The sequence below is a fragment of the Centroberyx gerrardi genome, chromosome 4 (assembly GCF_048128805.1).
Source record: "Centroberyx gerrardi isolate f3 chromosome 4, fCenGer3.hap1.cur.20231027, whole genome shotgun sequence".
Taxonomy (NCBI): domain Eukaryota; kingdom Metazoa; phylum Chordata; class Actinopteri; order Beryciformes; family Berycidae; genus Centroberyx; species Centroberyx gerrardi.
Window position 1 is genome coordinate 267,059 of NC_136000.1, and position 16,739 is coordinate 283,797.

Genomic DNA, 16,739 nt, shown 5'->3' on the forward strand with positions numbered 1-16,739 from the left:
TGTCCTACCAGGTCTCAGGATCTGACCTGTAGGATCTGACCTACCAGGTCTCAGGTCTGACCTGTAGGATCTGACCTACCAGGTCTCAGGTCTGACCTGTAGGACCAGAGTCAGACTGTTGCTGCCATCTGCTGACAGAAAAGCTCATTACAGTCAGTTCACTGGTGTTTACCTGAAAACCAGATGAGACCTGGGCAGAAATACAGCTTCAATATGGATCAATATGGTTCATAATTGTACATCAGATTTCCTTCCGACCATTTCAGAACATGTGGATCACATGTGGATCACTTGTGGATCACTTGTGGATCACACGTGGATCACTTGTGGATCACATGTGGATCACACGTGGATCACTTGTGGATCACATGTGGATCACACGTGGATCACTTGTGGATCACATGTGGATCACACGTGGATCACTTGTGGATCACAGGATGACATCTTCATTTATCTCCTAGAACTCAAAACCTTTGGGAAGTAAAGAAATAATAAAGAACATGTAGTAATGTCTGTATGTACATTATGTCTTCAGTGATTTGGTGTTAAATAAAAAAGAGAGTAAACGATGAACTCCAGTCAGTGATCATCATGAGACAAACAACCACTAATATGAACAATAAGAAGAAATGAATTCACCTCACACAGATGAATGTAGAGTGAAAATATAAAGGAGAGTAAACCACTTCTCTCTCTCATCCCTCTCTCCTCCATGTCAGTGACGTGTTTCAGTCACATGATGAGAATCATGATGAGAACTGTCAGAAACAACAGAATAAACATTATATGAATATAATATGAACACGTTATATGAATAGATATTGAATTTAGTGAATTGTGTGCAAACTGTAAACCTGCAGATCCTGCTGGAGCTGAGGAGGGAGGAGGAGCACAGCGTTCCAGTCTGGATCATACTGGGAAGCTCAGTGGGAGGACTGCTGCTGCTGGGAGTACTGGTGCTGGGCCTGTGGAAGGTACACACACACACACACACACACACAGACACACAGACACACACACACACACAGACACACAGACACACACACACACACACACCCCGCTGAAGCTGCCTGGAGGTGAAGAGTCACAATTCATTTCCTTTCATCATCATTCAGTCTCCAGTCTGTAAAATTTCTCCTTTAAAAAGTTCCATCATTAGTTTGATGTTGAGCTGTCAGTCATTCAGTCAGAGGAAGAGTCATTATCTCATTTAAACTCATTTAAGAGTTGTAATCTGCCTACTGACAGTCTGTTGTTCTGTCTGTTGTCCTTTCAGCTCGGCTTCTTCAACAGACAGAGGAGACAGGAAGAGGAGGAGCAGCCGGTAGCCAATGGGAAGACAGCAGAGGAGCTATAATGGCGGCCAGTGTGGGACACCGAGACTGCAGCTGTCACTCAGGGACCCTGAAGCCCCGCCCCCAGCTGATGCCCTAGGCAACTAACCAACCACACCCCCAGTCTACTAGCCACGCCCCCACTGAACTGACCACACCTCCTCAATTAACAAGCCAATCTGGCCACGCCCCCCTCAACCCATCAGCCACTCTCCAGTCAACAAATCAGCCACGCCCCCAGTCTACTAACCACGCCCCCAGTCTACTAGCCACGCCCCCACTGAACTGACCACACCCCTTCAATTAACCAGCCAATCTGTCAACCGGCTACCAGTTAGCTGGCCACGCCCCCCTCAACCCATCAGCCACTCTCCAGTCAACAAATCAGCCACGCCCCCAGTCTGCTAGCCACGCCCCCAGTCTGCTAGCCACGCCCCCAGTCTACTAGCCAATCAATGAATTAGCAGATCAGTCAACCAGTAGAGACGATCGGCATCTGGAGGCCGATTTCTGTGTTTCCAGGTCAGATCAGATCAGACCAGACCAGACCATGATCAGATCGGATCAGTTCAGACCAGTTCAGTTCAGACCGGATCAGATCAGTTCAGACCGGATCAGTTCAGTTCAGACCGGATCAGATCAGTTCAGACCGGATCGGATCAGTTCAAACCGGATCGGATCAGTTCAGACCGGATCGGTTCAGTTCAGACCGGATCGGATCAGTTCAGACCGGACCGGATCAGTTCAGACCGGATCGGATCAGTTCAGACCGGATCAGATCAGTTCAGACCGGATCGGTTCAGTTCAGACCGGATCAGATCAGTTCAGACCGGACCAGATCAGTTCAGACCGGATCAGTTCAGTTCAGACCGGATCAGATCAGTTCAGACCGGATCAGTTCAGTTCAGACCGGATCAGATCAGTTCAGACCGGATCAGTTCAGTTCAGACCGGATCAGATCAGTTCAGACCGGATCAGATCAGTTCAGACCGGATCAGCAGCTCGTCTCCTTCCAGATCAGCTGTGAATCTTTCAGCTTCTGTTCCAGTCAGCTGAACACAGGAAGTGATGCGTTCAGTTTCCCAGCATCCTTCAGGCCGCTCCGCTGCTGCCAGACTCTGAACCATTTGGACAAAACAACATATTTTCCTACTTGATTTTTCTCAAGAAAAAAAATCTGAATTCTCATTTTAGGAATCGAACAATTTGAATGTTTTTGGTGCCTGAGGAACCGTTTGATGCCTTAAAACCAAAACTAATCGATCAGCTCTGATCTGGAAGCTGATTGATGGATGATGGATCTGACGCTGCCAGTTCAGACCAAACCAACCGAACCACAGAGGAAAATACACCGATCAGAACCTGCAGGGTGTGAACTGACAGACTTCAGACTGACTTCATCTCTCCTCCATCCACCTCAGTGTCACGGAGGTTTTGGGAAACCAGTTCCATCATGAACCATCAGATCCTGTTTGGACTGTAATCAATACTGTGGATTCTGTAAATAAGAAAGAGATTTATTTACCAGACGAGGAACGAGCCTGGAACAGAAAAATATCTTTGTTTTTTGTAGTCATGGAAAATGTAAATGCATCTTATTAACATATTGTATATTCATTCATATTTCATAGCTGAAGCACTTTTGTTGTATAAAGACAAACTTGAACTTTTTCTGTAAATATCCAACTGTAGGAACGTTATGAGGATAGTGGCATTATGTTCTGATATAAAGTTTGTTTCCACAGCAGCATGAAGCCGCTCTGACTCACTGACAGAAACACTGACAGGAGTTTGATGTGTTCAATATTCCTGTCAATACTGATATTGGAATGAAGGTTGAAAATGTATTAAATCATATCGTGTGTTAAAGGTTTCTGTCTTCTGCTTCATGAATCTGTATTTCTCCTCTGCAGTGTTTAACTGACAGTCTGCTCTCTTCAGGCTTTTCATTTGTTTAAATGTTTGGTGTCTTCAGCCCTCCGCAGCCCGTCTGGTGACATCACACATATGACATCACACATGACATCACAGTCACACGGTAATAAAATAATGCGAGGAAACGACTTGTGAAGCCTGAGTGCTTTCAGTGTGAGAAATAAACAGCAAGTGATTCCAGTATTTCACTGTAATTCATTCCAAGAAGAAAATAAAAGGAAGTCAACTCAAACCTCAGGATCCTGCACGGAACCTGATGCCAGGTTCTCCGTTCTCCCGGTCTCGGTCTTATTGATCTCAGCCGCTCGTTATTTTATTAACAGAGAATCACCAGACGGGCTCCAGATGTTTGTCAGGAAAACTCAAACTTAAAAATATCATCATATCCGCTCCGGTGTGATGTGACTCAGAATAAACACGTTCTAACAAGCTGGTTCCCAAACTCATCTGTAGAATCTTTCAGTTCTGCGTTCCTCCGTTCAGTCGGTGGAACAGAGCTGGACTTCTGCTGTGAGACTCGACCAGACTGACATCACATCCTCTGCTTTTACCGACCGACTGGTTCTGATCTCTCCTCGGAGGAACCATGAAGGAACATCTGAGAACGCTTCAATTTCTGTTGTTCTGGTTCTGCTGCACTGGACTCAATTTTAAAAACATTTGAAATCAGAGAAGTATTTTAAATCAGTATTTGAGAAGCCTCACATGTCATCTGAACTTATCTTCAGTATCTTGAACTCTTTACTGACAGAACAGTTCTGGGGAATGCGATTGTGTTTTTTTAAACAGTAAATCAATAAATATTGACGATTCTGTCGGGTGAAAAAACCTAAAAACCTTCTGTCTCCAGAATGAACCGTTCAGGACCCGAGAACCTCATCAGCCTGAAGAGATCTGAGTTCATCTACTGAGTTTAATGGATGAAAACCTTTCACTGTCAGGAATTAAAAGTCGAGTTTGTTCCTCAGATTTAAACATCAGAGAAACACTGAATATTAACATTAAACCTAAAACAGAACATATTCAAAACCATCAGACTGAAAACACTTGACATTTCCATTGCTGGAGAAGAAATAAACATCCGGAGAGCTGAATAGACATGAGAGCTTTAATTTGACAGCATTCATTCTGCAGGAGGATCAGCTGACATCTTTAAAGTTCTTTAAGGTTCCAACAGTCCTTTGGGTTCGTTCAGCCGGTTCTCCTGCCACGTTAAATAAAAACCTGATGAGTCAAAAATAAAATCATCACTCGTCTGTCAGTTTGACACGCTGAATGGCACTCTTTACCCCCCCCCCCCCCGATCATGTTAGAAAAACACAAAGCTCTGATGGACGTTGGACAGATACAATCATTGATTAGGACAAACGCTGTGTTCACAGGCCGGTAGGACAGTCTGACACGTGGGACTTCACAGCCGGGTGTTAAGCAGCGCTGCGTTCAGGTGCTTCTGTCGAAAAAACAAATCCAGAAGATAAATAAACAAACACGGACGTCCTGCAGCTTAACGAGTTAATTTAACGGACTTCATTTAAAATAACGTTAGTCATAGAACTGTGATAAAGCTGCAGCTGGACAGGAGACGTTTCTTACTGCTGACCGACACTAAACATGTTTTCCATCATGCTGCTCAAGGTTAAAGGTTAAAGGTTAAAGGTCGTCATTGTGCCAGAACTCAGGCAGCAAGATTTCCTCCTTTCTGACTTAACCATCCGACTCTGAATGGAGTTCATGAAAAATTTCCAAGTAGAAAAATAGTTTTTCCTACAGATCTGACGGCACCTGAACGCAGCACACTGGAGTCCAATCACAATTCATCAACATTTTAATTCCAACCAATCACAGCAGCTCATTTCACTGGCGAGTTTGTTCTGGTTGAAGGTGTGAATTAGTGAAATGACGTGCAGTGTTCGGTTCTAATGAGAACCTCAGAGAACCACAGCAGAACCGGTCTGGACGGTTCAGTCCGTCTCAGCAGGCGGACCGAACCGTCCTGCAGGCTGTCGGTGGATCTGAAAGGTTTCCTCTGAAATCCTTCAGCTGAAGATGAAACATCAAAACCTCCAAGATCAAAGTTACTCAGTTTCCTCAGAACAGAAACCTTCTGAATTCAGATTCTCTCAGTCTGAAAGTAATGATCTGCAACATGTTAAAATAAATAAAAGTCCATTCTGTTCCTCTCCACCTCTGCTGCTCTACTCAACACGATCCAGCCTGGATCCAGTTCACGAAGCTCCTCCTGTCTGGTCTAACAGCCGCGTCTCTTTCCTGCTGCATCTTACATTTCAACAGAAGAAGAAGAACTGGGTAGTTAGCATGAGCAGCGACAGCCAGCACGACTGAACAGACAGACTCAAACTGCATCAACAGAAACTCCAAGCTCCGCCCACACTGTTTGACTGACAGGTGATCTATGGGAAATGCAGTGCAGAAACACCACAGTGAGGCTGAGGGACAAAGATGGAGACTGAAGAAAAAAATATTTAAAAAATGTTTAAATTAGCACTTTAAATTTGTTTTCATTTTCTCTGAACTTAAAACTGAAGGAAGCCGATGTTTTTTCACATTTAGAGCTTCGCTGTTAAAAAAAAGACTTAAAATGGGAACGTCACTGAAGTGATATTTCACTCTGAAAACATTCATAGTTTGAGTTTACGGCCTCGAAGTCGACATCATCGTCCCGCCGACTCACTTCTGCTCCGGGGAGGAAAACCGAACCTGAAGCAGAGAGTTCAGCGACTGAAGACGATCGATCAATATCTTCAAACCTTTCTGTGTTCTGGTCAAATTTGGCGGATTTGAATCTGAGAAGACAGCCGGGGAAACGCTCCCAACGAACGTGAGACTGAAAACGTGCGGCCGGTTCAGAGAAACAGACGCCTGCTCAGCCAATCGGTGCTTTCATAAAATAAATCTCACCTTGTTCTACAGATCATTTTTAATGTAAATCATTATAAAGCAAACCCTTTAAAATAAACCCTCTTCAAAGTATTTATTATGAAATAAAAATCCTAATTATAAACTCTGTCCAGCAGTGAGATCCTGGTCTGACCAGAGGAACTGCTTCTGAAGGATCTGCAGGAAGAACAAGAGGCTGGAGAGCAGACGAGGTGGATGGCTTCGCTCACTCATTCACTCACTCATCCATTCACTCACTCTCTCTCTCTATATAATTTCTGATCCTTTCTCTCCTTCTAGCTTATGCTGATCTGTCTCTCTCTCTTCACTCTCACATTCAAACCGCCTGTAGCATCACAGTAATATGGTGAACAAGACGGTCCAGGCATGAAGATAAGGCAAAACAAGAACCAGCGGAGTGATGTCACTGTTTCTGACTGATGATGTCACTGTTTCTGACCGACCGGAGTCTCCAGTCTCTGTTAGCTCTAACTGAGGACTTTGGATCTTCAGAGAGCTGCAGCTAGCAGTGATGATCTGCAGACAGCTGGAGAAAGCAACAGACAGGCAGACAGACAGACAGGCAGGCAGACACGCAGACAGACAGACAGACACGCAGACAGACACGCGACAGACAGACACGAAGACAGGCAGACACGCAGACAGACAGACACGCAGACAGGCAGACACGCAGACAGGCAGACACGCAGACAGACACGCAGACAGGCAGACAGACACGCAGACAGGTAGACACGCAGACAGACAGGCAGACAGACAGACACGAAGACAGGCAGACACGCAGACAGACAGACAGGCAGACAGACACGAAGACAGGCAGACACGCAGACAGACTGCCAACTGTGGCTGCTGGTACTTAGCAATTAATACTTAAAATAGAAAAGGACCCCTCTTTTTATAAAAAAGCAAATATGTTCAAAACCACGTCTTCCTCAGCACCGTTTGGTTTGTTTGTTAGAAAATTATAAGAAATTCTTTAAAAAGAACGATGAGTCTGTCGTTTCGAGTCTAAAGTTCTCCGTTGTTTCAGTGAAACTCCACGAACTCCTCCAGCGTTTTGGGGATCTGGTTTCGGTAGGTGATGTGATGCTGCCGCACGGCGCGCGCCGCCAGGCACTTGAGGCTCATCTTCATCTGGGTCTTCAGCAGGATCTCCGACACGCCGGTGGTGCTCTTGTCCAGCGGCGTCTTCTTCTGCTTGTTGGTCATGTCGGTGTGCGCGCCGGCCTCCACCAGGCTGATGATGATGGCGTGCAGCGTGAGGAAGTCGCTGATCGGCCGGTTGTACTGGACGATGACGTGCAGCGGGCTGTTGCCCTCGTGGTCGACGGCGTTGACCTGCGCGCCGCAGTCCAGCAGCAGCTTGGTGACCTGGGCGTTGGGGAAGCTGCAGACGTCGTTGGTGTGGAAGTCGTCGACCGGCGTGTTGGAGCTGATGGCGAGGTGCAGCAGCGAGGATCCTTCGCGGGAGCGCGGGTCCAGCTGGATCAGGTTGTAGATCTGCTTGTTGATGCGGGCGCGCTCCTCGTCGCCGCAGACCGTCTTGGTGGAGATGCAGGCCAGGTAGAGGAAGGTGAAGACGTTCGACTCGTAGTTGTCGGTGGCCTGCGGCAGCTCGGCCTCGGGCGCCGCCTCCACCCGAGCCATGCTGCGCTGGATCTCCAGCACGCTGCAGCGTAGTACCTGCTCCACCGCCGCGGCCGACACCGGCTCCTTCAGGTGCACCATCTGGGAGAAGACCTGGGCGAAGCGCAGCAGGTCCTTGTGCGTGTTGCGGTTTCCTTTCTGCCGCAGGCGAAGCGCGTGGAGCCACAGCTTGATGCACTGCTCGAACTCCATGTTGTCAGCGTAGACGGCGCCGCGGTAGATGATGGGGTGCGACACGTCTATGTTGTCCGAGCCCAGGATGCGCTCGCGGACCATGAGCCCCTCCATGTGCAGAGCGTCCCGGTCCGCCCGGATCGCCTCCAGCTCCCGCGGCGTCCGGCACTCGCTGCGGCCGCCGTACGCCTCGATGGGCGGCAGCAGCTCCTTGGTGATGATGTCGTCCGGGCGGCGGTAGCGCTCCAGCATGGCGGTATGCAGGTAGTGGTACGTCTTCAGGATGTCGTAGTTCTCCCGGTCGTTTGCGAACGAGGCGCCCAGCAGCTCCAGCGCCTCGATGCGGCTGCGCGGGTCGCAGTCGGCGTGCGCCAGCAGCAGCTCCACCACGTCGGCTTTACAGCTCTCCGCCGCCACCTTCAGCGGCGTCATGCCGTGTCCGTTAACCACCATGGCCGCCTGGCAGCGCACCAGCTCCTTCACAATGTCCAGGTGGCCCGCCTCCGCCGCAAAGTGCAGGGCGGTGGCCCCACAGTGCGCCTTGGCGTTGGGGTCCGCCCCTCGCTCCAACAGGAAGCTCACCACATCCGTGTGGCCCTTGTAGGCGGCGATCATCAGGCAGGTGTTGTCGTACTTGTTGGTGATGCTGATGTCGGCTTCGTGCTCCACCAGGTAGCGAACGATGTCCAGCCGCCCGTCGAAACAGGCGGCGCGTAGCGGGGTGGAGTTAGTGATGGTGGTGTGGTTGACGTTGGCACGGTGACTCACCAGCAGGCGCACCACCTCAAAGTGTCCCGCTCCCGCCGCGCACCACAGCGCCGTGGCGCCGTCGATGACGTAGCTGCGGGACAGAGACCATGAAGTCAGGAAACACTCAGCGTTCACTTTCACTTTCACTCAGATTCACTTTCACTCAGATTCACTTTTCTCTGCCAACATAAATAAAGTGTAAAGCGTCTTACCCGTCGAACCGGACCGTGCCGGTCTGCTCGGTGTCCACCCGGTAGTGGTCCAGCAGCAGACGCACCACCTTGTCGTGTCCGTTCCGGGCGGCGATGATCAGCGGGGTGGAGCGCTGCCCGGCCAGCTGGGTCACGAAGCTCAGCAGGAACCGGGTCTCGGACTCGGAGTGGTTCAGCAGCAGCGCGGCCAGCGTCAGGACGCGGCCCTCGCTCGCTGCCTTGTACACGTAGCCGGCCAGAGACTCCATCTGAGCCCGACAGGGAGCCACGACCTCCGCTTTCTGCCCGAGTCACGCCCGCAGTGTAAACTACAAAGCAACCCGCCTCCCATTAAAACACCGAAACCCGCCCCGCGCTCACATGAAAAGTCTCTTATCTCTTATCGACTCACAGAAGAAACGGTCCGGACTCTGCTGCTGGAGTTTAGCAGGTGAACTTTCCGACTCTGAACCGTCCAGCTTGTGGTTTACAGTCTCAGTCAGCTGAGCAGCCGGCTAGCAGCAAGCTAACGGCAGCTGCTAACACTAGCGGCTAACAGTAGCGGCTAACATCAGCTGCTAACACTAGCGGCTAACAGTAGCGGCTAACATCAAACTGCAGCGTCAGTCCGGTTCAGCACGGCGAAACTCGTCACTTTAATTCTCCCTAAAAGCCTCTGACGGGTTTCTGCCTGGAAACTGGATCCTGGAACCGGTTTCAAAATAAAACAGAAGCACTTTCACCTCTGCTTCCAGTGACTTGCCGGAAGTTGCTGTTCAACTTAAAAATGCCTCCGACTGGATCATTTCACCCCCAAACATTTGTTCCGCCTTAAGAAACCGCCCCCCCCCCCCCCCCCCCCCCCCCCCCCACACACACACACACACACACACACACACATTTCAGCTGCGAATATGGACTTACTGTGTCTGTGATATTATTATATAGTTTGGTATCATTCTAAAATGTATTACTGAATTATTATATTATTTCCTGTTAGGGAGGTTACTTGTAAATTGTATAACGTTTTATTTATAATACTTTTACATTCTGGGGATATGAAGTGAAACATGATACAGGGTTAGGGTTAGAGTTGGAGAAAGAAAGAAGATAGAAGTTCAGCTGTTGAAGGATAAAAATAAAAAGGTTACCATGGAGACAGAGTCAGTTCTGAGATCTGTCACTTGGATCACAGTGGAAACAGGAAGACAGACAGTTTCAGGTTTTCAGGTTTTTCAGGTTTTCAGATGTTTTCAAATGGAAAATACTGAACCGGGCTGACTGGCTGCTGACTGGCTGCTGACTGGCTGCTGATTGGCTGCTGATTGGCTGCTGGTTGTCTGACTGGTTGTAGGAAACACTGGGGCTGCGGTCGAATAGTCAAACAAATACGTCCTAACTCCTATTCCTAACCACTTTTCCTTGACCTCGTTGGAAAACGTCATGAGGTCAAGGAAAGATGTGAAGGAGAATTCATAAGGACTTAGGAAAAGACAACCGCGGTGCTAAGAGAATCCGACTGCACTTACACTAGGCTGCGTAATTATGTGACGGCGGATGTTAATGACGTGGGTCTGCCGTGTGAAACTACAATGTTCCGGAGATGGACTACTAAAAGCATCTTAGATACTTCGCCCCGTGCGTTCTTACCGTGTTGTTTCATGCAGGCTATATAAACGTGGACAACCCAGTGAAAAATATTTCTTCATCACCAAGGTTGGAATTGAAATAAAAAAGGAATATAGGGTACCAGTCACAAAAGTGAAACGAAATGGTTGTCACATTGAGAATGGTTGCTCACGCTCACCCTCCTGTCCGCTCATATTTATCAACATGAATCCCAATTAGTATGATTGTATGAAAATTATTGTTAAATTCATGCAAGGTAGGCATAACTTGTTAGGCCTACAAATCTACTACTGTACATATCATCATTCTTAAGTTTCAAACATGTTGAATTAAAAACATCATCTGGCTAAAAACGTCTCATATCCCTTTTTCTTGAAAGACAGACTTCTGTGTTATGGTTAATATGCTGATTATGATCTGATTATAAGCCTATGCATATAATAGCTTAAGAACCACCACACAACTCAGTAAACACCTTGAAATGTTGACTTGATTGTGCTTTGAAGTTGTTATGGCTGATACAGGCCTTTATTAAGGCAAGGGTTTCAGCATCTGTGACTGAAGTAAAATTAATTAATGATATTCCTAAAGGCTGGCAATACAACAACGCTCAGAATGAAGAAATAACTGATGCAAACTGAGCATAGGTTACGCTACAACGTTAACTTCACTTTGATCATTTTACGACAGCAGCGTAACGTTCATAGTTCGCCTCTATGGGTTTAACATATTGTTGAAAGTTCAAAACATATAAGCATATTAGCAAGTTATGGCATAAGATGGAAAATGCTTAATAAGCAACGGTAACTTGCTTGATGATCTGCGTCCCTTGTCGGTCATGATCGTTTGTTTTCGTGAACGGCCGAATGGTGCGTCGTTGCTGCCGTGATAATGCCGTTGCTGGGACGGCATTATCTCCTTTCCTTTCGTAAAGGATGGTCCAGTGTATCCTATGCTAAAGGAGCTAAGTAAGGAAGCATTGAAGCACCTTTCCTTAGCATTTAGAGAATTCAAACAGCTCTTATCATGCTGCCACTTAGGTACTTCCGGGTCATTTCACTCAGTTAGGAACCTTCCTAAGCAAAAAAGACTATTCGACCGCAGCCTGGGTGTCTGACTGGTTGAACTGAGCTGACTCTTCTCAAGCTACAACTCAGAGTGTTTTGGAGTAGAGACTAGGGCTAAAGACAAGACAGTTTACTGTGTCACAGTAACCAAATCCACCTTATCACACTATTCACTTTTACTGAGAACATTACTGAATGGATCTACAGCCACACCACAACAAGCTGACTCAGCTGCTCTCTGCTTCTAGCTGCTTCTACAGATTTACACTTTATTACAGTAACTAACAGACAACAGTGTTCCTCCATTGACCCTCCACGAACAACTGCAAATCCTCTAGAAATAAATAATAATCAGGATCTTATCTCACCATACAGACTCTACTGATCACTCTGCTGTCATCAGAATGTTTACTCTCTTTTCTTCTCTAGTTTGCCTCCATCATTTTAAATGTGTTTTATAGTTATAAAACACATTCATAGTCTTTGTGTGAACCTTTTATCATCTGGATCATGATCCTGATTCATGATTGCTGAACCCAGATTATGTCAGTCTAATAAAAATGGGAGAGGGTTTCAACAGATTAAAGGTTTATCTGCTGCAGCTGCTGGATCACAGTTTCACTCTGACTGAACGATTCGCTGCGTTTGGAAGCCGGAGCGCCGCGAAGAGCAGGAAGGAAAACTCCAGAAAACTCCAGAAAACTCCAGTATAGAAGTCTAGTCTAAAGTATAGACAGTTTTTTAGAAGTATAGATAGTATTTTAGAGAGATTTTAGAAGTATAGACAGTATTTTAGAAGTATAGACAGTATTTTAGAAGTATAGACAGTATTTTAGTGAAGACAGTGTTAGTGTTTATGATGAAGACATTTCAGAGAAGACAACAACAGAATTTTATTGTCTATCTATTGGCCATTGTGATATTATCAGTACTATAGACAGTGCTTTAATGGTACAGACAGTATTCTGAAGATACGGACCATATTGTGAAGGTACAGACAGTATTCTGAAGGTACAGACAGTATTCTGAAAGTACAGACGGTATTCTGAAGGTACAGACAGTATTCTGAAGGTACAGACAGTATTCTGAAAGTACAGACGGTATTCTGAAGGTACAGACAGTATTCTGAAGGTACAGGCGGTGTTTGGAAGGTACAGACAGTATTCTTAAAGTACGGACGGTATTCTGTAAGTACAGACAGTATGCTGAAGGTACAGACAGTATTCTGAAAGTACAGACAGTGTTTTGAAGGTACAGACAGTATTCTGAAGGTACAGACAGTGTTTTGAAGGTACAGACAGTATTCTGAAGGTACAGGCGGTGTTTGGAAGGTATAGACAGTATTGTGAAGGTACAGACAGTATTCTGAAGGTACAGACGGTGTTTTGAAGGTACAGATAGTATTGTGAAGGTACAGACAGTATTGTGAAGGTACAGACAGTATTGTGAAGGTACAGACAGTATTGTGAAGGTACAGACTGTGTTTTGAAGGTACAGACAGTATTGTGAAGGTACAGACAGTATTGTGAAGGTACAGACTGTGTTTTGAAGGTACAGACAGTATTGTGAAGGTACAGACAGTATTGTGAAGGTACAGACTGTGTTTTGAAGGTACAGACAGTATTCTGAAGGTACAGGCGGTGTTTGGAAGGTATAGACAGTATTGTGAAGGTACAGACAGTATTCTGAAGGTACAGACGGTGTTTTGAAGGTACAGACAGTATTGTGAAGGTACAGACAGTATTGTGAAGGTACAGACAGTATTGTGAAGGTACAGACTGTGTTTTGAAGGTACAGACAGTATTGTGAAGGTACAGACAGTATTGTGAAGGTACAGACAGTATTGTGAAGGTACAGACTGTGTTTTGAAGGTACAGACAGTATTCTGAAGGTACATATGGTGTTTTGAAGGTACAGACAGTATTGTGAAGGTACAGACAGTATTGTGAAGGTACAGACAGTATTGTGAAGGTACAGACTGTGTTTTGAAGGTACAGACAGTATTCTGAAGGTACATATGGTGTTTTGAAGGTACAGACAGTATTGTGAAGGTACAGACAGTATTGTAAAGGTACAGACAGTATTCTGAAGGTACAGACGGTGTTTTGAAGGTACAGACAGTATTGTGAAGGTACAGACAGTATTCTGAAGGTACAGACGGTGTTTTGAAGGTCCAGACAGTATTGTGAAGGTACAGACAGAGTTTTGAAGGTACAGACAGTATTGTGAAGGTACAGACAGTATTGTGAAGGTACAGACAGTATTGTGAAGGTACAGACAGTATTGTAAAGGTACAGACAGTATTCTGAAGGTACAGACGGTGTTTTGAAGGTCCAGACAGTATTGTGAAGGTACAGACAGAGTTTTGAAGGTACAGACAGTATTCTGAAGGTACAGACGGTGTTTTGAAGGTCCAGACAGTATTGTGAAGGTACAGACAGAGTTTTGAAGGTACAGACAGTATTGTGAAGGTACAGACAGTATTTTGAAGGTCCAGACAGTGTTTTGAAGGTACAGACAGAGTTTTGAAGGTACAGACAGTATTGTGAAGGTACAGACAGTATTTTGAAGGTCCAGACAGTGTTTTGAAGGTCCAGACAGTATTGTGAAGATACAGACAGTATTTTGAAGGTCCAGACAGTGTTTTTAAGGTACAGACAGTATTGTGAAGGTACAGACAGTGTTTTGAAGGTACAGACAGTATTGTGAAGGTCCAGACAGTGTTTTGAAGGTACAGACAGTATTTTGAAGGATTATATAAATAGAGGCCCTGACCAAGCCCTTACTTTAGACATCCAAACCGAGATGGAAAGAACCAGGATATAGGTAATGGAATTTACAGGCAACACTTAATCTCGAAATCTACATTAAGACCCAAAGGCGTAAGAGTTTTCAAACGTTGTATCCAACATGCTTTCCGTTTAAATAACAAGTTATCTAAGTTACCACCTCTTTGAGGGAGAAGAACTCTCTCAATCCCTATATAGCGCAAGGATGAGATGGGATGATTTCTCTCTAGAAATGCAGGGAGCAGCCAACACTGGAGCAGTGCACAAGAGAGCTTTGACGTTCTGGAAAGCCTGTTGACAAACAGGAGACCACACATTATCCTTCAACAAATCAGTGAGTGGTGCCACAACAGAAGATATAAAATTCTTACAGAAACGGCAGTAGTAGCCTACCAAACCCCAAGAACCGCATTAGTTCTTTTTTGTTGTGGGTGGAGGATGCTGTTCCACAGCCAGCACTTTTGTCTGCAACGGACAACCTGACCAAGGTATGTCACCGTTGCCTGAGCAAAGTCACATTTAGCAAGGTTAACTGTCAGATGCGCCTCAGCCAAGCATTCAAACAGTGATTGAATGCGCAAAACATGACTGTCCCAACTGTCACTAGACAACCATGTTGTCCAGGGGCGTTCCGTAGGCCAAAAGGGGGTCATCCCTATGTTCCCTCAGCCCTATGTTCCCTCAGCCCTATGTTCCCTCAGCCCTATGTTCCCTCAGCCCTATGTGTTTAGGCAAGGAGCTCGTATGATTGAGGTTAGGGGTTCCAGGGCAGATGAGGTGGTTGGGTTGAGGCATGAGGTCACTGAGGTTAAGGTTAGAGCAAGCTTGCGGTCAAGGCTGTCAGAAGGTAAGTTGGGATAGGGCTGAGGGAGCATAGACACGCTCCCTTGTTGTATGGTTGGAACACTGAGGCTCTAAATGATTTGGATAGTCTGTTAGGCCATTTGCCAGAGGCAAAACGTGTGGAATTGGCTTTTCTAATACAGAGCTTTCCAAGTTTGTTTTGTGATGCAGCTTCACAAACGCATCTGATAGAACATGATATTGAGGGGGATGTAAAACCAATTAAACAGTGTTTTTATCGTGTCTTCACAGATAAACGCAAGTATTTGGATACAGAAGTCAAGTACATGCTTGAGCACAACATCGCTGAGCCGTCATCATCCAGTTGGGCGTCGCTGTGTCTCCTTGTCCCTAAATCTGATAACACTCCTAGGTTCTGCTCTGATTTTTGCAAGGTTAACAACGTCACGAAACCAGATGCATTTCCACTTCCGCGGATGGATGATTGTATTGATCAGGTTGGATCTGTGAAATTTGTGAGTACATTCAATCTACTCAAGGGATATTGGCAAGTCCCGTTGTCCAAAAGAGCGCGTGAGATTGCCACGTTCATTACTCCATCCGGTCTCTACTCCTACAAGGTGATGCCTTTTGGTGGGAGCGTGTCTATGTTCCCTCAGCCCTATCCCAACTTACCTTCTGACAGCCTTGACCGCAAGCTTGCTCTAACCTTAACCTCAGTGACCTCATGCCTCAACCCAACCACCTCATCTGCCCTGGAACCCCTAACCTCAATCATACGAGCTCCTTGCCTAAACACATAGGGCTGAGGGAACATAGGGATGAGGGAACATAGGGATGACCCCCTTTGGCCTATGGAACGCCCCTGGACGACATGGTTGTCTAGTGACAGTTGGGACAGTCATGTTTTGCGCATTCAATCACTGTTTGAATGCTTGGCTGAGGCACATCTGACAGTTAACCTTGCTAAATGTGACTTTGCTCACTTTCATCTGGTTCACTGTTAACCACAGGGACCAGATTAACCACTGGAGGTGATGGCACGTCTGCCCACACGCATCCACCAGTCAGCCCATTGCCAAGAATGACATTGACTCCTCCCACCGGCGATGGCGGGCGCACCCAGATGCACACCTCTCCCTGCACCAAATCCAAAAAGAGATTAATTTTATGCAGCGGAGAAGACAAGATAGACAACCCCATACCACGAACCAAGACTGCGTCACCAGTGTCCGTCTCCTCTGAAAAAGGAAGAACTGACACCAGGATAAATGAATCCAAAGCACCTGTGTCCTGCAGGATTTTAACAGGCATCTTTTCATTACATCCTGCAAGGGAAACAAAGCAAATCTTTCCCTTTCACTTCAAGGGTTAGGGTTAGGGTTAGGGTTAGCCTAACCCTAACCCTAACCCAACATCAGGTCTGACTGAACTAGTGTACGAGAAAGTACTGCGACCGTGTGTGTCTTCCTTTTGGCCACCGGCACCACGCGCATTTACCCA

At 46.4% G+C, this 16,739-nt stretch overlaps 2 protein-coding genes across 2 annotated transcripts in view; one reads left to right on the plus strand and one right to left on the minus strand.

The window, feature by feature from the left end:
- LOC144538551 (integrin alpha-11-like) overlaps nucleotides 1-1,357 on the plus strand; it is a 32,293-nt gene extending 30,936 nt beyond the window's left edge. The window contains exons 21-22 of the mRNA XM_078283016.1: nucleotides 861-974; nucleotides 1,277-1,357. Coding sequence (XP_078139142.1) covers nucleotides 861-974; nucleotides 1,277-1,357 — 195 coding nt within the window. The remainder of the gene's footprint in view (nucleotides 1-860; nucleotides 975-1,276) is intronic.
- Nucleotides 1,358-6,929: 5,572 nt separating this feature from the next.
- On the minus strand, nucleotides 6,930-9,334 carry fem1b (fem-1 homolog b). The gene is made up of 2 exons (XM_071905485.2): nucleotides 8,969-9,334; nucleotides 6,930-8,847 (listed from the first exon to the last, which is right to left on the minus strand). Exons 1-2 carry the CDS (start codon nucleotides 9,214-9,216, stop codon nucleotides 7,212-7,214), a joined length of 1,884 nt encoding a protein of 627 aa, XP_071761586.1. The 5' UTR covers nucleotides 9,217-9,334; the 3' UTR covers nucleotides 6,930-7,211.
- Nucleotides 9,335-16,739: the final 7,405 nt, after the last annotated feature.